The sequence below is a fragment of the Chelonia mydas genome, chromosome 3 (genome assembly GCF_015237465.2).
Source record: "Chelonia mydas isolate rCheMyd1 chromosome 3, rCheMyd1.pri.v2, whole genome shotgun sequence".
NCBI lineage: Eukaryota > Metazoa > Chordata > Testudines > Cheloniidae > Chelonia > Chelonia mydas.
The window spans coordinates 121,977,145-122,000,857 of NC_057851.1; the positions used below are offsets into that span (position 1 = coordinate 121,977,145).

The 23,713-nt window shown below is 41.8% G+C and overlaps 1 protein-coding gene across 3 annotated transcripts in view; it reads right to left on the minus strand.

Moving 5' to 3' along the window:
* Positions 1 to 23,713, minus strand: part of MPC1 (mitochondrial pyruvate carrier 1) — a 40,261-nt gene that overhangs the window by 8,302 nt on the left and 8,246 nt on the right. For 2 of the 3 annotated variants that reach the window (XM_043543198.1, XM_037895139.2), the window contains exon 2: positions 6,529 to 6,638. In XM_043543198.1, coding sequence (XP_043399133.1) covers positions 6,529 to 6,638 — 110 coding nt within the window. Of the gene's footprint in view, positions 1 to 6,528; positions 6,639 to 12,920; positions 14,260 to 14,768; positions 14,902 to 20,675; positions 20,773 to 23,713 lie in introns of those variants that run through there. The other variant, XM_027833207.3, reaches the window with a different exon arrangement.

The following is a 23,713-nucleotide window of genomic DNA, read 5'->3' on the forward strand; positions in this document are numbered from 1 at the left end:
ATTTTTTCATAGTTTGTGTGTATAAAAACATCTTCTGTATTTTCCACAGTGTGCATCCGATGAAGTGAGCTGTAGCTCACGAAAGCTTATGCTCAAATAAATTGGTTAGTCTCTAAGGTGCCACAAGTACTCCTTTTCTTTTTGCGAATACAGACTAATACGGCTGTTACTCTGAAACCTGTCACATATTATGGAGTCCCATGACTTCCACTGTCTATTTGCTACAGTGCTGATTTTTGCTTATAGAGGGCTACCCCAGTGACAAAACAAGGTGCAATGACAGCTATTACACCAGTAAAGGGAGAGAGAGACTTCCTAACAGTTGTTCAGTGCTGAATAAAGACAAAACTGCAATACTTTAGTAGGTAAAAAGGACTATTCACTCAGCACAGCTGTTACCCGGGGTTCTTTCAACCGAAAGCTCTTGGTAACTTTTACTCTGTGCGGGGTGGTGTCAGGAAATAAATCAGGGGAGACACGGCCGTCCGACCAATAGATAGCTGGCACAAACAGGACAACACAAGAGGGCTTTCTCTTAAAGCTAAACTTTACTTAGTCTCAAGCACTTACACACATCTGCAAAAGGTTAGTAAAACACCCCAACCCTTGATAATTACCAAAGCTGAGTGTGGCTCTTGAGTGACACAGCGGCAGGCTTCCGGTGGACAAATCTTCCGTCTGCTGGTGGTGACTGCAAGATGTATCCAGAGGGAGAGTCCAAAAAGAGTCCAACTACCTCAAACTTTCCTCCTTATTTATACATTAGTAATAGAATGACATGTCCCTTAAAGAAAACTGGATAAGCAAGCAGTTCCAATGGTCAAGCAAGAGGCTCCTTCTTAATATTGTTTAACTAGGTGTGGGTTTTTGCAGAGTTTGCAGCCTTGAGTCCCCAAGAGACATTCCTGGGACACATCCTGCTCTTCTAAAATGCATGTATCAGCAACTTCAACACAATTCTTATCAGGAAGGACAGGGGGTCAAGCTGCCCTTTCTGTGGCACCCAAAGACCCCCTCCCTTCCTGCCTTGGTTAAGCTAAGCCTGCTGACTTGGCCAATTTACAGCCTGCTGACTTGGCTGCTTTTAGCAATAAGCCATGGTGGTTTCAGGCACTTTACTGGTTTGCCAAAGTCTCCCCATACACAGCTACTGGATTTTGCAGGGGCTTACTTACTTCTTGTTCAATCAAAATAAACCTCTTTGAGTCTTGTTCACAATGGAAGCAGAACTGTACTAGCTCCAGTAGTGTTTAAACAAGGTAATAATTACCACCACGGTTCTCCAAATGCAAGACAGGATTTTAGATGCACCACCTTCCTTCAGAATATCTCAAGTAGTATAGTTTGGGGCCCCAAAGATAGTTGGTTATTGTCTGTCATATTCATTATAATACTGCAATTGATCATGTCTGAAATCTACCACAATAACAGGAAAAATGAGTTGTAAACCAAAGCCCATGAAGTCAGTGGAAAATTCTCATTGACTTTAATGGGTTTTGGATCAGACCAAATGTGCACTGAATTGGGTACCTGGGCTGGAAGGCTAATCTCAAGACTCTTGAAAAAATTGCACAAAGAGGTGTCAGAGGCTAGAAATGGAATGGAATGAGGCTTCTACCCCATAATAGATGGTGTGAGTATATGCTGAATTTGCAGAGTGGACAGCTCAGGAGATCAGTAACAGGACATGGAACATTTAATCTATAGGTTACGAGTTTGTATCCAGCCCAGCCTGCTTGTGACTAGAGATGCATCTGAGCCATAAAATACAAGAACTTGATTGTAAACCCTACAGCAGAGTTTGGATCTGAGGCTTTGGTTCATCCAATATACATTTTTTGAGGAAAAACAAAAGGATCAGGATGGATTTTGGAAGGATCGTTCTGTTATTAATTTTCTCAGTGGTGACAGTGTGCACAGCACTATACAATACACTAAGGTGAGGAGAGTCCCTGCCCGGAGGCCCTTACGTTCTAAAAGGCAGACAAAGAAAACAGTGCATTCTGGGGACTCAGAGGAGACTGTGTTGGGAGGAGCGAGTGGGAGGGTTCCATTTCTTAATATCAGTGGCTTCTTCTTTTATATAACTGCTGTAGTGGAGAAGGATTAGTGGCTTAGTGATAGTGGTCTATTCGTAATTGCCTTAAATTCTCCTCAGGGCAGGATTCTGTCAAAAAATACACCCCCTCTCCAAACGAAAACAAAACCACCAAAACAAGAAAATCCCAGGGCTGAATTTATATTAGTCTCCTAGTGCTGGGTATGGGATTACCGGACAACAGAATGTCACTGGTTCATAATAAAACTGTCTCAGATGACTTGTCCAAGAACAAATGTGCCTAAACCAGCTACTGACCATTTCAGCCCCTCCCCAGACATTTGGTTTTTGGTGGAAAGTTGGGGGTCTGTAACCCCACACAACCCAATCCACTTTTGTATGGAATGCCCTGCTTTGCTCCACATAATAATGAATTTGTAATCCACTTCCCCTACCCCTACCATCTTGCAACCTTGCCCTCTGTGCAGGGTCAACCTCAGGCTTATTGATGCCCTAGGGCTGAGGCAAAGAGGGGATCTGGCAGAACAGTTTGCTTTCCCTGTTGCTGATATCAGCTGTTGCAATTTATTCTGCGGTTTGCTGCTGCATACTGAACAGTGAAGTGTGGGTCCAGTTCTTTACATTTTGAATGCCTCTATTGTTCCTACTGACAGTCTCACTGGAGTCTGGTACAGGGACACCAAAAGCACCTTTTTATTAAGGCCGTTACTGAAAATGTCACAACAAACAATAAAAGATATTACCTCATCTACCCTGTCTCTCCACCAACAAACTGTTGCAGTCAGCTGCCGGTAAAATCGAAAACTCCTCAGCTCAGCTGCTAACTTGTCAAATGTAACTGCAAGTCCTTAGATGGTGTTTTTTGTTTGCTGGTCTACAGTTCCAATTAGAAAAGGAGTACTTGTGGCACCTTAGAGACTAACCAATTTATTTGAGCATAAGCTTTCATGAGCTACAGCTCACTTCATCAGATGCAACAGTAGCTATCTGAGCACACAACTGCAATTTGCTGTATATACATTAACCTTTTATTTAGGGTCATAAAGGAAAGACATCTCCACCCATCTTTTTAGTGATTTCCTGCCTATTCTTTAGGCACTGTTCTATTAGAGATGATGGAATAACATTTAAAAAACATTTGTCTACTGAAAGCAGCAGCTTCAACCTAAAGATCTTATGGATTCTCCGTCTCCCAGAGTCTTTAAATCAAGACGGGGTGTCTTTCTAAAAGATATGCTATAGCTCAACCAGAAGCTGTGGTGTTGATGCAGAAATTTTGGTGAGGTTCTGTGACCTGTGTTATGCTGGAGGTTAAACTGCATGATCATAATGGTCTCTTCGTGCCCTAAATGCTAATGAACCACTCAAAGTAATGTATGCTACCCAGGGTATAAAATGGCACAAATAACAACTTTACCAAGTATGACAGGACATCATTCCACTCCTGTCTCTTTTCTAGCCACAAACAATTTGGAGACCCTCTTCATGTCAAACCCCTTGGGTAATTTATTTACAGTGTTCTCCCCACCACCGCTACAAATTTGTGCAACTTTCTGTTTACAATAGCATTCACTCCTTAACTCACCCAGCCAAGGAGTGGGGAGACAGGAGGTATCTTCCAGAGAAGAGAACTCTCAGATGGACCCTATATGGCTCTTCAGCTCACTCACTAGGCATCTGATGAAGTGAGCTGTAGCTCACGAAAGCTTATGCTCAAATAAATTGGTTAGTCTCTAAGGTGCCACTAGTACTCCTTTTCTTTTTGCGAGACTAACACGGCTGCTACTCTGAAACCTGTCACTAGGCAATATTTCAACTTACTGGGGGAGATGGGGGGGAAGGCAAGTGGGCTTTTCATTCCTTGTTTTTACTAGTGATGGTATGCAAAAAGGAAACAAGCCAGCCGGGCTCCCAGAGCCCAGACTGAGGTTGCAGGTCTAGCAGTTAGTAAAAAGGTGTTTTTTCCCCTTAGTGCCTTTGATATGGAAATCAGACACAATGGTGGGATCCCACCCTGCCATTTGTAAAGTTACTTTTCAGGGCAGAAAAGCTTTCTCTCCTTACCCTCATGCGGGTTTTGTTCTCATGTTTTTTATCTTCTTTTCCGCACCTGTATTTTTTTCTTCTTTGGTCACTTTTCTTCCTTGTTCCTTTGGACTTTTCCCTTTTCACTTTCTTCTGCATTTTATTTATATTCTACTTTTCACCACCCACCCTTTTTACTCCTTTTCTTTTCTCCGTACTAGCACACAACACTGGCATTTTCCTGACTGCAGCCACATAGATGTTTAAGAGGACATACATTTTAGATACGTTCATTGAAAGAAACACGCAGGAATTGATTCAAATAGTATCTATAGTCAAGCCACTAAGTAATGAAGATCATAATAAAATTAATTTCAGCATCCCTAGGGGAGGAATTATACAGGATACTGGACTAGCTGCATCACTACTCTGACCTTACTCAGCAGTTTCTATTATCTATTTTATATCTAATCTCAGCTGCCTCCAAAGGGTGGTTAATTTTGCTTTTCTGGTGCCTGTCTCTCATTCTGGAATGTCTCTTAGGTCTCTTTTCTGTCAATTTCTATCTCTCCTCCACATTCCCGCCCTGCCTGCCCCAGATATCACCATTGTGCTTTGTATGGAGAACAAAGCACTCTTCACTGTGCCATCAACAAATGTAATTTACTAATAGTGTGTTCTCCACAAGAGCTGGAAGGCTGCATTTTCAGTGATCAGGCTGAGGGGAATTTTCATCAGTTGGCCTCATAGTGGGAAGAACCTCATTATTCATAATGGGAGCAAAAGAAGCAGAATGAAAAGAGAATATACAGTACTTGTCATATGAAACAGGTTATAACAAAAGTCCTCTAGAGAGCTGCTTTATTATTTTCATTAAAGGAATCTTTCCCTTTAAGTGCATCCCTTTCCCTCCCATTATCCTATTGTGATTGTTTCTGTGATTTGTTCTTGTGCTGGCTGAATGTTCACTACATGTAAACCGTAAATGGCAAGCTTCCAAAATCAGGTGTACACAGAACCAACGTTTTAATCTTGCAAGGACATAACAAGTTCTATGAGCTATTTTAGCATCATCACAGACTAATGAATTCTCAATCATCTCGACTAAATGATCCAATAGGTCTTTTCCAACTCAAATGGCTATGGTTTTGTAAATGGAGTTAATATTCCCTCCTACTGGAATTCTCAAGAGGCGCAACATTCCTTAGCAGCAGTCAAGTGACACTCACTGAAAAAGGTGGGACATTCTTTCCTGTCTGAAAACATGAAAGAGGAGAGCAACTGAAGTTGCCAACATGCACTACAGAGAGACAGGAGAGGCCATGGAGGCCTCTGCCCTATTCTAGAAAGGAGAAGCAGGGAATACAATGAGGTGTATGTGGTTATAACAGTGATAAGTGCTTTATTACTCACAGGGCTTGTCTACACTTGAAAGTTAAATTGGATGCAGTTATGGTGTGACTTTAAAGTGCAACAGCTATTCTGGAATAACACCAATATATAAACCCTATATAGCCTAGAAAAGACACAGATAGTCAGCTAATACACAATAATTCCCGGTGTAGTGAAAACAACAGTATTAACTCTTTAAGACAGCACAACTCTACTCTTGTAGCTTTATAAATCCTTAATGATTTTGAAAAGCCCAATGAAATTTATGTATTGAATGCAAAGCCATTAATGCCAACATTTTTTACCGAAAATACTTTTATCTGGTCTTCAGGTTGCCATAGACTACAGCCCCCCAAATGCCAATACATTTATGAATCTCTGTGCGTTGTGTGCAGGGGGACAGAGGGAAGGATAGTTATGCAATTATTTATTACTAACCAGACTGGGAAACATTACAAATAGCTCCTCTTTCAAGCACTTTTGTTTAGGCAAATGAGAGAGAATGATAAGTGGCTAAATGGTTGGTCACTCTGGCTAGTAAAGACGTCAAAGAAGCCATCAGACCACATGATGGCGCTCCTTCCCTAAAAACTATATGTCAAAAGGAAAACGACTGACAGGTCATGCAACAGGCAAAAGATCACATTCCCTCATCCTGTTAAGTGCTCAGCGCCCTCAAATACCATTACAAGTGTTCAGCACCTTACAGGGCAGGTCTCTTAACTAAGACTAGTTGGTAGTATATTCATAACACTCCCATCAAATGAGCACTGAAGGGCATTATTGCTTCAGGCAATTACAACTGGCAGACAGTAGCCTGGAGCACTATTTATTCCAGACTGTATAAATATTAGAAGGAAAATGAAAACTAGAATCTCCCCTCAGAATCCTGTTGGGTCCAAGCGGAACCTCATCACAACCCCACTCAAACACATTCTTTGCCCTCTAAAACAACAACCTATTATACAATACCTGGTGTCACCCAATGTCAGCAGTTCAATTGTTACATTCACCCTGTCTCATTACTGATTGTACTATGAAACAAGCTGTACCATGTTCCTGGAGGATCGTTCCAAATGAACTCGCTCCAGAATGTTTGCACACGTGGTTCCCTTTTTCATTTGATCTTGCCTGTATAGATGGGACCCAGCCATGTTTTAACCTGTCACAACAATATAAAAAAGAAAAAATAAGTAGAAGTCTCTGTAGGCCACTAAGCAGCCTGGCACCTGAGGGTGTTAGTTGCTATGTCTGTAAGTGACCAATGCTGCACCTCCCCCCACCCCAAGTCACCTAAGCAGGGCTTCTTCACTCAGTGAAGACCACCATGGGACTCCACACTGCATTGCGGAGAGGATGCTTGCACTGAGAACAGCCAGTCTTTTGATCTCACCCCCTCCCAAGCCAGTCTCATCTCTGGTGTGCCTGTGGGAGGGCCATTGAGCCAGCACTCCCCACCTGCCACATCCCAAACCCAGATCTGTCCAGTCTGGATTACCTTCACGTGCAGAAGTGGAGGAGCCAGCTGGAATGGCCCATAAATATTTGAGTCATATTTGTAAATCCAAATGTGTGCTCTCCATTAACTTATTCATTTCATCACTCAGTTGAGAAACAACCACGCTTTTAAGAAAAGGAGTACTAGTGGCGCCACTAGTCCTCCTTTTCTTTTTGCGAATACAGACTAACACGGCTGCTACTCTGAAACCAGGCTTTTGTGATGCCAGTGAAATTATCTCCTTGTGAACAGCAAGTGTAAATACTACACTCCTCCTCCACTAACATCGTTGAAACAGTCAGTTTGGGGCTAAGTCAAAGGCAAGGAGCTGCACTCTCCCCTCTTTCCACCACCTTTTGTAATGGGGCCAACCAAAGAATAAAAAAGACACCAGCACACATGCCTGCTTTACTCAAATGGTGCAGAGTAGCCTTATGAGGGCAATGAGTGTGATATAAAAGTGCGTCCTCCTTGTCTCTGCAAGACTGTCATGTACTTGCAGATGCTGGGGGTGCCAGGAAGGGTTACAATTTATAAACAAGCTGCAATGACTGGTACTCAGCAGGAATAATACTATGTACACAGTGGAGTAAGTGAAGCAATAAGCACTTTATGAGCTAGACCACAACAGTTGTGCTTCTCTGGCACTTCTAGAACAGGACTCCTTGCACCTATAGCTTGAGCCATCTTCTAGTGGATGCCACCTGGTAATTGCTCAGATATATTTAATTTTAAAGCGACGGGCTACCATAGCACCTTAAGGATTTATTATGCTGTGATGCTGTATGGAATCTGGGGGACGTTAGGATATTACGACTACCAATATTGTAAAATTGCAATGAGTTGTGCCAGATATGCCATGTAAGATATCTGCAAAAAAGTTATAATCTGCCATATATGATAATCTCATTTATATGTTTGTATCACCTTTGTATTATGAGTTATAGGTATGTCTGTATTACAAAACTTGTGCTATGCTTCTGGGTGACACCCCCAGACAGTTTGGCATCAGCACTGCTTAGCAGACCATTAAGGACCAACAGCTATACAACTGACCCATTGAGAGAAGGCAGAGGATACACCTTATGACTCAACAAAGCATGCTGGGGCATGCCTATGGACAGAAAAGGCCTCCAAGCCCTGTGCTGGGCAGCTTGTCTTGGAAACAAAGGGAGCACAGGCCACAGGGCAAAAGACTATAAAAGGCAGCTGCATCTTCTCCACTTTGTCTTCAATCCTGGAGGAATTACCTCTGGAGGAACTTTGCTACAAACTGAAGCTCTGAACAAAGGACTGAATGACCCATCCAAGCGGTGGATGTATTCCAGATGGACTTTCAAGCCAGCAAACTCACCAATACTGCTAGGAAGCTGATATATGGATTTTGAAATATTTGGATGTATGTGATTGCTTTACCATTTAACATCTCTCTTCTTGTTCTTTCTTTTTTCTTTATAATAAACCTTTAGTTTTAAACACTAAAGGACTGGCTGGCAGCATGGTATTTTGGGTAAGATCCAAACCTATACTGACCTGGTAACATGGCTGACCCTTTGGGGCCAGAAGACCATTTTATATATAAGAGTAGAGTTTTAAAATAACTTTTCATTGTACTGGACTTAGATGTTGACTAGGAGCCAGAAAACTGGAATGCAATAAAGGGGGCTGTGTGATTTCTTTTTTGCTTCTTGATAACCAGTGTGGGGGATCAGAAACAGTTTGTGACTGGTTGGGGAGTTAACTTCTGTGTTACCTACCAGTCTTGGGTGTATCTGCTCTCCCTTCTGCAGCCTGCCCTGACCTTGGCATTTCTAGTGAGGACTGCCCCAGGCACCCCGGGTCACATATGCACAAGAAGTTTATAAAGGCACCTGGTCTTTCCACACCTGTAATATACAGATCAGAGTGTGATTCAGACCTGTCCACATCTGTAAAACCAGGCCATACACCTCTGCGTTATAATATGGTGCAATGACATGAAAAGTCTACAGAATAATCAGGGCTAGATCCTACCATCTGTGATACTGGTGAGCTAAGGGATGACAAACTGGAGAACGGTAGTTTTTCTCTTCCCAGCTACCTCACGAAAGTAAAAGAGCAGGACAAGATCTCGCTCCAGTTCTCACGAGAGCATTAAGAACAATGTACAACTCCCACTCTGGTTCCATTCTTCAGTCCTAATGAGTTGGCAGGCACAGCCAACCACCCATAAACTAGCATACATGCTCTGTTTTGCAGCTCAAGCTGTCATACATGCTCCTTTTTGAGAGGAACAGCAATATGTGCTTTAGCCTTCCCCATAAACATTCAAGGAGCAAAGGAGGAATCTGCCAGCAGCCCTATGCCCTGTAAAAGCTGTAGCTAGGACTGCATTTGATGCAAACTTTTATTTTGGAGAAGCTGCAAACTGTTGATGATTGGGATGTGGGCAGTCATGTCTAGTGGTTAGAGCAGGAGTCAGTCATCTGGAATTGGAGCCCAGGGTCAGAGCCGGAGTCAGAGGCCAGAGCCAAGGGTCAGACTCAAAGTCAGAAATCAGAATTGGGGATCAGGACTGGGTTACCTGGAGTGAGGAAAGCAAAGGGCAAGGCTTGGACCAAGGCAGGTATGGAGGTGAGCAAAGCAGAAATAAGGGCAGACACTGATTTAAGAGCCTACAAAAAAAATTTTGATTGCCATTGAACTTGCCAGGTACAGGGAGCTTGGGCTCACAGACAGCAGGGCTGGAGCCAAAGGCGATGCTGCTTGATCTTGCAGGCTTGCATTCTGCACCTGGGCTTGCAAGGTGTGCAGAGCTCCTGCTACCACCATCAGAGAGACATCGGCTTTTATAGACTCCATGCTCACTGTATCATCTTTAGTTCCCTTACCATTTGTGTTGGGGTGTCCAAACTGCTAGTGTCCAGGACATAGATGGTTGTGCTTTGAGGTCAGAGCAGGAGTCAGGAATTGGAGCCCAGGGTCTGAACTAGAGTTAGAGGGCACGTACCAGAGCCAAAGTCAGATATCAAAGCCAAAGGTCGGGACCCACTTACCTGGATTGAGGCAAGTTAGGAGCCTGGCTGGGAATAAGGCAGGAGTGATCAGAGGCCTAGGTAAATGCTGAGAGTTGCCACTGAACTGCTGCTGCTGGGCTTAACAGGACCCAACAGGACTCTTCCAATCAATCAGGTGGAATAGCCAAACAGGCTGCCTACTACAGGCCAGCTGGCCTCATTAGGTTGTCTGGAGACTGACTCCATTGCAGGTCCTGCTTCTTGACACAAGCAGTGTATAGCCCATCCACTACTACCTACTGATGGCAGATATTGTGCAACGCGAAGGATGGGAAGCAGATATGCTGAAAACTGTTTAGTAATGTAATGCAACAGTCTCTGTGTTTTTCATTTTGTGGGGCCACCCAGAATACCCACTGCTTTGAGTAGCAATCCTGATGTCTGCCTTCTTATTTCTGAAAGCTTACATGATGTGCTAGACACCTTATGAATATAGTGGGCATAGTTGCTGCCTCTTTGAACTTCTAAGCCGACTATTGCTGCAGACCACACAATTTGTAAGTAGTGAAAAACCCCACATTGGGTGTATATTTCCTGCTTTCCTAAACATTATTTTGCAAAAAAATCTGTTATATGGCAACTCCTTGCCTAAAACAGAGCTTTTGATGCAGAAAAATCTATGGCAAGGTTACCCAACCTGATATCAACCTACAGGAGGAGGAAATGACAGTAAGTAATGGGGGAGCAGGGAAGGGGAATGTGGTTAAACACCACATTTTAGCAAAACTTTCCAAATGTAGGTGCCTAAATACAGATTTAGATTCTTTAATTTAGATAGCTAAGTGGCCTCATTTTTTGAGATGGTGACACCTCCCACTCATGTTAATGGCCACCTTTCTCCTCATTCTGATGTTAAATACTATGTTTAAGAAGGCCCAGTTTGGATAAGCATGCAAGCTTTAGGATGATTATCGACACCTCTTTAATCAGGTTTCAGAGTAGGAGCCGTGTTAGTCTGTATTCGCAAAAAGAAAAGGAGTACTTGTGGCACCTTAGAGACTAACCAATTTATTTGAGCATAAGCTTTTGTGAAACGCTGTGAGTACATTCTCTTGAGGCTTTTCCACTTCTGCTTCTATTTTTATGGCATTATAGAAATAAAACACTTTAGAAACTCAGCAATTGAGGTAAATTCTAATATGAACTATTCCACCACTTTTGTTAAAGTAAATATACACTCAGGAAGTGAACAGCTGACCACACACTGGTTTTGAGGGGGTTAACATGTTAGCCAAGTCATGCAGTTATCTGAAGTTATACAATATTTAGACTTCTGCCTCATTTTGAGCAAATTGTTTCTGAGTCCCTTAGAAACCTGCAATTCTGACCAATTTAACTCTAATTTTCATTAAGGTTTTGAATGAATCTAAGGCTGCTTGGGGCTGTGTGTTAAAACTATCTAAAGTTTGCATTTTTGGTGGTTTCCCCCCCCCCCTTCCCATAAAAAATGAAACTGCTCATTTTAACAGTTTAGATTTATATTTTTAGGCTTACTTGAACTCCAAACACATACAAAGATTTAGAACCTAAACAGATTCAACATGAAGAAAGTGCTTGGACAAAGCCTTATGAAATAAAACCAATGTGGCCTGGTTTCTGAATTCACCATTGCATTACTGCAGTTTCACACCACTGCAACTTCATTTAAATCAGAAGTTACTGTAACAAAGTGGAGTAATGCAGGGTTGAATCAGGCAACTGAAGTTTACTAGACAATTTTTGTGTGACAACAAGGAGAGGCATGAACTATTTTTAACCCTATGGGGAGAAAGGAAAGCCCTTTAAGAAAGACTACTTAATAGCAGTTAAAGCATAAGAGTGGGAGTTGGGAGACCTAAGCTCTATTTTCCATCTCCACCCCATAGTTCCTTTTTGACCTTCTACATATAAAAATGTGGGAGCTTAACATTTGGTTCCTAAATTCAAATTTAGGCACTTAATTCCAGCCATTGACAAAAATGCTGAACACCCAACAGTTCAGACTGAAATAACTGAAAATCTTGGCTTAAATGACAGGTTTCAGCCATGTTAGTCTGTATCCGCAAAAAGAAAAGGAGGACTTGTGGCACCTTAGAGACTAAAATTTATTTGAGCATAAGCTTTCGTGAGCTACAGCTCACTTCATCGGATGCATTCAGTGGAAAATACAGTGGGGAGATTTTCCACTGAATGCATCCGATGAAGTGAGCTGTAGCTCACGAAAGCTTATGCTCAAATAAATTTGTTAGTCTCTAAGGTGCCACAAGTCCTCCTTTTCTTCTTGGCTTAAATGTGTGTCATCTTATCCTTACTTGTAATATGGTCAGACTAATGATTCCCTTCCTCAAAGGGATCGTTGTTTTCCCCCTCACCCATTTGCAATATTGCATTAGCAGCTTTGTGCATTATAAGTTCACTCCTTCCTCTGAAGTATCTGGTAATGGCCACTGTTGAAGGATCATCCTTTGCCTTGAAGAGATTACAGACATGAAGTAAATAGGAACAAAGGCATACAGGCAGAGAAGAAAATGTTTAACTATTGCATAACTAGCGAGCACCACATGATCTGCTTGAGACATGTTGAACAATTGGTATTTTCAACTGAAAAATTCCCCCAATGGAAAGACACATCCATGTACCCCTTTATTAGTGGCCATTTGTGTGTTTTCTGATCAATGGGATATAAACAACCATCAAGATCAACGTTATTTTTCTCAAGTGAAAACTAGTAAGATTTATTTGATTTGTCATTGGTACAATTAACCCTGTGTCACAGTAAGAATTCCAGAGAGATGTTTCCTCATCTCCTTCCTGATCCAACAAATCCCATTTATGTAAAGGATAACAAAGTTTCTCTCTATATAAAGAAGTTTGTCAACTGTATGCCAATAATTCCACAACAGTCAGTAAAAACAGTAACAGTATTTTTGTACACCAGTTTGTTTAATTTTAACTTCAGCTCATTGCAACAGAAAATGGCCCCTATATCATCAGACTTCCCATATGTAGGAGACTTCCTTTAAGATCTGATACTGGAGTATAAGAAGAATATTCAATTTTATTGTGAAGAGAGACTACTTGCAGAGTTTTATCGAAATTATTTATTGCCATTATTTTGATTAAAACTTTTTGATGGTACATACTTAGGTTGGAACACACATTTTACTGTCCAAAAGTTATTTCACTGATAAAACTATGTCTGTCGCATACATTCTTTATGTTGTATGCATTATTTGCAGTTGTTGATGCCACTTTCAAGCAAGTAGAAAAAAAAAAAAAAAACTTGACTGCCACAATGTGGAGGCAACCAGACAATGGAGTTTTATCCTTCAGATCTTACCCTGACAAGGCTCCCACTGAAGTAAAGGGAAGGTTTTTTTGCCTGCATAAGGACTGGAGCAACCTTCAGAGGTCCAAGTGCACAAAACAAATATGTTTAACAAAATATAAAAATCCACAACATGTCAAGCTTCTTAAATACGCATGTTTGTAACCACTGTTACCCTCCTTTGGTTTACAAGAAATTCTTGCTTCTCTCAAGGTGACTAGGGAGCAGGAATTATGTAAACAAATAAGTAACCTACTCTTTCAGGTAAAAATCCATTCATCACTTTACTGAAAACAGACATGCAGTGAGTGACCTGGCAACTTGGAACTGGCAAGTCTGCAAATACATATTTTTAGATCAGCAAGACATTGCTGAAGTCTGATAAAAATTTTAATGATGAAACAGTCAGGAATGGATGCTCCCCAAGTACTATGTTAAATGGTTTCTAAAATGTTTAAATATGCAGAATAATTACACCACCCACAATTGTGTCTTACTGACCTCTACGTTCATACTGATTTAGCAGGCTTGAGATGCATGAAATGATCCTGTGCCATTCAGTTATGTAGCTGGTTAAATAAAAACAAAAGTTCTCATCTTTTAAAAAAAATTATTGAACACATGATTTGGAAAATAATTTCATTAATAGAAAAGTCAATACTTGTAAGGCAGCAAAGAGTTAGATGTAATTGTTTACATTCGGAAGAGTACTTTACAAAAAAGGCAGTCCACAAAATTTAGTGGAAGGATGATGTGTTTTATGTTGGCAAGATTTTGTATTCATGATAATTTTTATGATGGAGAAGAAAATGCAAAAGTCTGCATCACAGCAGCTGTAGAGTTTTTCCTTTGTTGTAATTCACGATGAGGAGCACATTCCCTGTTTTTCCAAGATAAAGATATTTAGTTCTTCTTTTCCATTCTACCAAGAAAAACAGGAGAATTCAGTGAAGGTCTTAGTATTTAATTACAATTATTGACTAATGCTTGAACATACTGTAAAAAATCAAAGGTTGGGTATGAAAAAGACTTACTAAATTATCTGGTTTATCACCTTACCACAACAAAACTGGTCCCTAAACTTTCCTGTTTTGTGCAGTTTAGTTTTAAGTGTCCCAAAAGATGGGAGTTCCTAAACTATCGTGTCAGCGTGTGGGGAGGCAATGAAATGTTCAGCATTTGCTTTGCTTTTCTGCAATTTGTTTCCTGGGAAGCCTTCTTCTCAGCAGCTGCTCTCTGTGACCGAGATTAACAACTAGCAATGGGATGTTACCGCAGAAGGCACCAACAATAACTGGCAGCTAATAGTCATTGCTGATTATAGAAGATGAAAAACTGCAATGCTTCTAATCTGAATTCATGTACAGAGAACATCCCTAGCATATGTCAGTTTGTTACCCCTTCCCCACACGGATTTTAAAATTCACTCACTTGAATTTCATCAGTCGTCCTCCTTGGATTAGCTGTGCGATTTCATTAGTGAAGTGACATGCAAACAGAAGCCAGTTTCTTGGCTGTACCTTGTAGGCAAATCTCATAAAAGTCAAAGAGTAACAACACAGTGCTGTAAAACAGAGTCAACATAGTGTCAGTGGGAGAGTCCAAGTTTAAGGCCAGAAGGAACCACCATATAATATAGTCTGGATATTGCAGGCCACAACCATCACCCACACACTAAACCCAACAATTAAATTTAGACCAATGTATTACAGCCCACTGGAGACTAGACTATTATAAGCCACAGGAAGAGAATAGGAAGGACCAAAGTGCACCAATGCCCAAGGCCTCCGCAGTGGCAGGAAAACAATTAAGTGAGATAACCCAGATAATCCTGGCAAGTGACCTGCACCCACATGCTGCAGAGGAAGGCAAAACCAAAGAACCAACCAAACTAAAAAAAACCCCACAAAAAACCCATCACTGGCTTATGTTTGAGAAACGTACCACCTAATATTTTAAACTTCTATTTGTTAAGACACCATTTCATGCAATCAATACTAATTTTATGGCAAACCACTATTTAGCAACTACTGAATGCATTTCTCCTTTACTATGGCAGCACCTCAACAGAGGCAAACAACTCAATAAGTTGTCTGTTTTGCTTGGATCCAAAACACAGAGTTGCAATGGCTGTGGATCTCTGAATCCCCCAGTGGCTTCCTATAACCACACAAGTACCAAAGCATCTTCAGTTCAGGGTCCAAATCCATCTCCCATTGCCGCCAATATTGATTCCAATGGGAGCTGGATCATGCCCTAAATAAATAAGGCCCTCTCACAAAGTTGAATCTATTGGCACATTCCTAGCAAGAACCTTCTTTAAAATATAATTCTTACCATATTTAAGTATAGTTCTTGATAGGAAAGGACTAACAGTATTTTTAAAAGCAACTAACACTCCCCTTGTTAAAACAAAACAAAACAAAAAACCCCATTTTCCAAAATAGACAACTTACAAGAGAAAGTCTAACTTAAGGTAGGCACACAAATGATTAACAATTTTAATCTGCAGTTAAGTGCTCTTAGGGTAAGGGAGTAGAAAATTTAAATCCAAGGAAAATACATTTTTGCTGTAGTGTAAGCTTTCAGTTTTTGATGGAAATTCAGATGCAAGAAAATCTTTTGTGAGCCCTAGTGAAACAGCTCTGTGGCAATAGGACAACAGACCTTGTCTCAAAAGAGAAAGCCTTATATTTTATGAGAATCGTTTGCATTTCTGGCAGAAAGAACTTTCATTTTGTACAAAATGAAAGCAACTCATTCAAACTTGTAGCAAAAATTATGCTTTGTGGAGAGAAATACTCACCTACTAACCTTTGTAATAGTGCTGAAGGATGACTGCAGCATCAAACATTATAAATAAAACTATTTCTTAACAGTCATATAACCTTCTGCTTGTAAACAGGTACGAAGTTGAAACTGAACTAGCTAACTAAACATTGTGTTGTAGTATACATATGTTTGATGGAGCAAAGTTCTTTCGCAAAATCTTTGAAGTGTTGTGCAATTTCACTATTTAAAAATCCTCCCAAAACCAAAATGGATGTTTAAGCTTTCATCCCATTTGGAATGTACTATTTCACTATATGGAGAAGATGGTTAGTTTCAACATTGGCCTGAAACATCTATTTTACCTGTGCAACACTTACCAAAAAGAAGACCTTGCAAAACAGGTACAGTAAATGCAATAAAATTTTAAGCACCCAGCATCAGCTATATCAGGGGCGGGCAAATTTTTTGGCCTGAGAGCCGCATCAGGTTTCGGAAATTGTATGAAGGGGCGGTTAGGGGAGGCTGTGCCTCCCCAAACAGCCAGGCATGGCGTACCCCGGCCTCGCTTCTCGCCCCTTGACGCCCCCCCCATCCAACCCCCCTGCTCCCTGACCCTTACCGCCCCCGAAACCCCCACCCAACTGCCCCCCGCCGTCCCATCCAACCCCTCCTCTCATTCCTAACTGCCCCCTGGGGACCCCTGCCGCATCCAACCACCCCTTCTCCCTATCCCCGGAACTCCTGCCCCTGATTGCCTGCTGCTGCCCCATCCAACCCCCCTCTCCTTCCTGACTGCCCCCCCCGGGACCCCTGCCCCCATTCAACCCCCATTCCCTGCCCTCTGACTGCCCCCCCCCCGCCCTGGACCACCCTAAACCCCTCAGCCCCCTTACCACGCTTCCTGGCGGCGCTACAGCCGCGCTGGCCAGCTGGAGCCAGCCATGCACCGCGCACCAAAGAGCGCTGGGTCAGGCCAGGCTCTGCAGCTGCGCTGCCTCAGGAGCTCACAGCCCCACCGCCCAGAGCACTGCGCCCTCAGTGCAGTGAGCTGAGGCTGTGGGGGAGGGAGAATAGCGGGGGAGGGGCCAGGGGCTAACCTCCCAGGCCAGGAGCTCAGGGGCCGGGCAGGAAGGTCCTGCGGGCCATAGTTTGCCCACCTCTGAGCTATATAGTAAGGGGACTCTAAAGGCTGAACAAAGTTAGTTCAAAATATCCCTTTTCATTAGTTGCATAGGACAAAGCAGTTCCACTGTGAAGATGGAAAGGAAGTGATGTGTTTTATTTATCAATTTCTGCAGCATGGGCTAGATTAAAAGCGGCAATTTCCTTTTGTGAGACATCTAAAAACACAGAATCAGGCCCTACTGGGATTCACAAAACCCCCACTCAGCTGCCCCTGGTTGCTGTAGGCACCTAAACTTGCTCAGCACCTAAGTTTTTGCAGTAAAAATTTCCTAGGCACCTATGTTTTTGCCACTGAGCATGAGCACAGCAGACCCATGCCAGGCATCTGGCTGCCTAAGCCCCAGAGCAATTCACCAACTGCAGGAAGATAGGCATTCCTCTGCCTAACTTGCCTGCAGGGCCCAATCTGATGCATTCACAGCTTGCATGCTGGCTTAAGCCCCTATAGGTGATCTTACATAAATCCCTGCTCCACCTGAGGGGCAGAAGTGATTTGAGCAGGGATTTGCGAATTCTCAGGTGAGTGCCCTAAGCACTGGGCTATGGGATATTCTGATATGGGACTCCCTGAGGCTACGTCTATGCTTTGAGCTAGGGGTGAGAGCCCCAGCTCCAGTGAAAATACTTGTGTCAGCTCTCATCAAGTTAGTACGCTAAAGATAGTGTAGCCAGGGTAGCATGGAAAGCAGCAACATGGGCTAGCAGCCCTGAATACAAAGCTGTCAGACCCTGTGGCTAAGTACTTGGGGCACCTAGCCCATGCCAACACTCGCTGCTGTCCATCGTACCATGGCTACACTATCTTTAGCACATTAGCTGGATGAGAGCGGACACAAGTACGTCCACTGGAGCTGGGACTCACACCCCTAGCTCAAAGCACAGACCAAGCCTTAGGGAGTCCCATATCAGAATATCCCATAGCCCAGTGGTTAGAGCACTCACATGAGAGGTGTCAGAGCCCAGTTCAAGTCCCTTCTCCCCCTCAGTTGCAAGGGGGATTTGAAGCAGGGGATCTCCCACATCACAGGTGAGTACCTGAACCACTGGACTAAAAGAAGGGACATAATTTGCGATGGAGCAAGGGGAGCAGTTCCCTCCCAACCCTGAGATCTTGCAGAATGCAATATAATCACACAAACTTCTATATGTTAAACAGTCTCACCCTCCCCAAAATTTTTCTGAAATGACACCACTGGCTAAAAGTTATAAGAGAGGTCCTTCTCCTCCGCCTTTCTTCCCCATCTTCTTGCTAAACAGGCACCTAGCACCAAGAGAGGGTTTGCAGTGGAGATTCCCAATCAGAGGGAAGCACCTATCCCAGACTTCAAGCACCTGTCTCAGAGGGGCAGGGCTTAGTACACACCTCTCAGTTTGGCATCTCCCATTGGCTAGCTTAGGCAACGACTCACCTAGCATGCTGGCTTTTGTGAATCCCTTTTTAAGGCATCTCTCTTTCCCTATTCATTGTATAGGGAGCCTAGGTGCTGAACTCAGGCTTTGTGAATCCTAGTGATTTTGTAAGTGCCTAAACATTAATCAGGGCAATGCTCAGCATCACCATGCCCAAGTTCTTTTGTGCATGTAGCTCCACATTTTGTAATTTTAAAAGAGGCTTGCTAGTCAAGCCCCTATTGGGATTTATACTACATTATTTCCTTTATCAAGGGCAAGTTCTGCTCATCTTACTCAAGTACTCAGACTTCAGTTGGAACACTTATGTATAAGGAGAGTGAGTTCTCTGCAATGTTTAGAGGGCTAATCAAAAATGTTGGTTTTAGTTTTCAACAGGAGTCTTATGGCCTAGTCAGCTGACAGATATACATAAATTCTGTATATCAGGGACCAAATCCAGTCACTTAGAAAAAGAGGAACTCGAGAGGTTAAAAAAATTCTCACTGCCAGTGCAGTTTTTTTTTTTTTAAAAGCAAGTCACGTTTTTCATCCTATATATGTAATTTTCTCTGTTTATATTTTAATACCTCAATTATCCACAAGCAGAAGAGAAAATTAACTGCCAAAAAGTACAAATGATGATTTATGCTCTTGACACAGTGGGAATTTTTGCTGTGCAAGAAATAGGCTTGCTAGTGAAGATCTTAAAGTCTTGTTCTGGATGAAATTTGAAAAAGGTTTCAGAAAATTTCACTATATTGCATGTGAATGCCATATAAGAAAAAAATGGTATACTGTATTTTCCTGTCGGGATGTGCCTCACTTTGGTTGAGCTGAGCAGTTGATCACTGAAGCGTATTTCATAGCTTGCATAGAACAAAGCAGTGTTTATGTTAGTAACAATGCCAAAGGGGTCTTCCATCTCAGTAAGCAATATTGGCCATCTTGAGCGCAATGTTCAATAGACAGTGACTCAATTATCCAATAATACTTGTTTGAAGCAATCAGATTAAATGGGTAGAAGTCAGATGTTTTGTTATAATAAGCACACGTTTTTGCTTTGTGGGAATTTGCTCAAAAGACTATTGAACAAATTAAGTGGAAGGCACTATACTTTGGCTAATGTAAATGTCATTATGTAAGTAAGAACTGTATATTAAACTTAAAGGATTTTTGTTTGGTTTTATTTTTATCATGCAAGAAGAAACGAAATCCAATATATCAGAAGGAAAGCAGACACTAGGGCAAAGTGTCCAGGAAAAGTACATTCCAGGAAAAACAAGCATTTAAATGAAACCACTCTTGCATTTCCAAGCAGCAAAACTTCTGAACAGAACGCAGAGCGAATGAACGGTAAGGAGTAGTTTTAAAGAGTGATTGTAACTCCCTTGCATTTGTAGAAAACCTTCTAATAGACAGTTGTTACTCTCTAAAGGCAATTTAATTCTGTTACTAAGGTGCAGGCAACTTCAGAAGACATTCCCTTTCAAAATTCTCCAGTTGGCAAGTATTATAAACTTAAATCCCATACCACACAGAAGCAGCATCAGTGAGAGCTCTGGTACAAGAGGGAGACAGTAACAAGTTAACACTGGAAATAAGTTAGGAAAACGTTCAGGAACTAACATTATACAGTAGTAGACAAAGAAGATTAAATTTTCTAAAGCAACTACTGATTTTGAATGCCCACACTTGACACTTTTCAGAGTTCCCCCACAAATCTACACTAATTACGGAGTATCCACCCTCTGGAAAAAAAACCTGCCCCCTTTAAGATGTTTCAAGTTGGGCACCTCAAAAAGAAAAAGTACCCAGAAGTTACTAGTCATTTTTTAAAACTTACGACCACAGTATTTTAGATGCAACAAGAGAGTTTACAGATGTGTTAAACTAAAATTAGTGGTTGAAGTGTAGCGTTTGGAAAGTTTTTTATGGACTTTAAGTAGTTTGACATTTTAAGTCTGTCCCAATTTCAACCCTGTTTCTTACCAAATGTCATTCGGCCACTAATGATCTCTGGAGATTTCTTCATGTCATTAATAGCAGCAATAGGGAGTCCCCAGTTGGCGACCGGTCCCCAAAAGTGCTGTAAATAAAGTGGAAGGAACCAAAGAGTTTATCCTCTAATTTTGAAAGATTTCATTTTTTTCTACTAACATCTACATGTTATTCTTATATTTTTTTTAAGAGAGGAAGTTCTGGAAGAGTAGTAGTGTGTTATAGCTTCCTTTCAAGTTAGAATAGAGACAGCTTTCAAGCACACTTAAGTGGAGAGGAAAAAAACCACTTGTCAAATAAGGGTCTCATCCTTTCCACTGCAGGGAAAAATCCTCCCGACTTTCCTAAACCCATGTAGATTGGTTTGGCATAGTTTGTCCTATGGGGGACAAGGACAGAACACACCATTCTTCCCAGACTGTCAAGTGGCAACAGAACCCACTCTGTGGTCACTAATGTAACCTCAGTTTATGCTAGAGTCTACAGACAACTTATGCAAACAAATAGTGCATCTTGTTCATACAAGAAATTCTCCAAACCACTATTCAATATGAAGGCAGGAAAAAAAACCTCAGTGCAAAATACCTCAGTGAATAACTTAAGGGGGCATTCCAGCATTATGCTGCAGGCTAGATTGCTCCCAACAAGCATACCTGAGCTCTTGGCAATCATGCCACATTGTGGAAGCTGTTGGGCAATAACCACCTTTCGTTTAGGTAAATGAGAACAGTTAAATGCTCTTTGTTTAGTGATAGCTGAAGCAATGGAAAACCACTGCCCAAAGACTAGACAGCACACAAGTCTCGGCTGTGTCTGAGCCATTTGGTTCAAGGAGTTTCCTGGGGGTCTGATAAGTCAAACCCTCACCCCTGCTTTTAGTTCCAACTGTGTATCCGTGCGTGTGCATGAGAAAAGAAAGAAGAAACACCACAGAAACAGAAAAATGGAAGCAAAAAACCCAGATAAGAACTTAGAGCATGATCTTAAAAAGAAAGAGAAAGCTTTGGTGCAGAGTGCTGGCTGAAAGAGGCTTGGAACTGTGAGCACAGAAACGGTGTCCTGTGTTCAGGGAAACGGGATTTTATGTACGTTCTATGTAAATAGAAATGATTGCATCAAATAAATACCTATCAGGAATTTCTCCTCCTAACAAAAACTACGCACAAGACCAGCAAGTTGGCTAACTTCTAAGGCCATTAGGATACCTATTTGCAAGTGAAAGCTGGAATTCTTTGCAGCCAGTTAACACCACTTTTGCATCTATTTTAATATTAACGTTACACATATTCCAGTGATTCAGAACAAGGGAGCATACTGGGGGAGAGAAGCAGGGGGAAAATGGGTTCTTCACCTGTGATTTTAGTTCATCTGCAGAAGGCCATCCAATGGTCCGGACAGGAACTTGTGGATGTTACGTGTGCACTCCACTAGAATAGAGACAGCTTTGCTTCCACCCCCAACTCAAAGGAAGGAAGACAGAATCTAAACTGCCTCTACTGTGGCAGAATAAGCAGATCTAACTCATTAGTAGTGTTCAGACTAGTGGATGTCCACGTATGAGAAAAGAGGTAGAAAGCTTATGAAAAACAGCTAAAATAACCCCCATGATCAGTTTTGCAGCATTAAGTGCTGTTTTGCAGCAAGGCTGGCAATTTTATCTCACCTAACAGTGAGAAGTGACCTCATGTGTTTAAGGTCGCAAGGCTAAACACCACAAAGTAACACTGTCAAAAATGACCTAAGTGCCTGACAATGGGACTTGGAAGCTTCTGAAAATTTTATCCGAACAGTTTAGTTTAAGAAGTTTAAATAGTGTGACACAATTTACTTGTGAAGGACAGTACAAGACTAGAGAAGTTATAAAAACTTTCACTTCTACTACTGAAAATGTGGAAGAACATGAAAGTTGATAGGGAAAGAAAATGAATGAGGAATCACTAATTAAAATCTAACCAATCCATTACTACTCACAATCCCATAAAACAAGAACATTCTGAGTTATGGTATTTCATTTGTACATTAATGACAATGTCTAGGTGAAGGCATATGTGGTTTAGGGACACCTACTACTCAGACACCAATGTAAGTTAACATATGCTGTAATAGCTAGAATCACAGCAGCAGAAATTCAGGAACAGTGATCTGTTATGGGGACTTGTATATAACCAAGTTATTTTAATAGTTTCAATGTTCTGTTTAAAACTACAGTTTTTTTATGTGACTGCAGGTACGTTCTAGCCCACATCCTAACTAAGGGTACATCTTCACTACCCACCAGATCGGCGGGTAGCGATCTATTTATCACGGATCGATTTATCGCATCTCATCTAGACACGATAAATCGATCCCTGAATCGACGCCTGTACTTCACCTCAGCAGGAGGAGTAAGCGGAGTTGACGGGGGAGCTGCTGCGGTCGACTCGCCGCCATGAGGATGGCCAGGTAAGTCGAACTAAGATACTTGCGTATCTTAGTTCGAACCCCCCACCCCAGCGTAGCCCAGGCCTAAGTTTCTGTTGCTAATGCATCACTTTAAGCAAATTCTGATTGTAACCACAATTGCACATACATTGGCAAAAATACTGTTTTAAGTACCTCTACAGTTTTCTCTGGATTCATTTAAAATAGTGGAATTTAGTGCTTGAGAACTGACACAATGACAGCACTGGAAAGTGGCTGTCCATCTACCCTCAAAACAGTTTTAGCCTTAGGAGACTTAATACTAGCTTCTTGTTCTGGGGGGTAGTTTATGTTCATTCGGCATCTGACAAAGCCCTGGCTGGGATGATTTAATTGGGGATTGGTCCTGCTTTGAGCAGGGGGTTGGACTAGATGATCTCCTGAGGTCCCTTCCAACCCTGATATTCTATGATTCCTTATTAGACTGCCTACAAAAGATATTAAGTCTGATGATTATTGTGACATGGGGGTGTTCATTAGAAATGAAAGTCAGAGTTCACTCAACTTGTTTCATATAAATCACTAATCTGCCATTAAATAGTAACTTTCAATCACTACTGATCTGGACC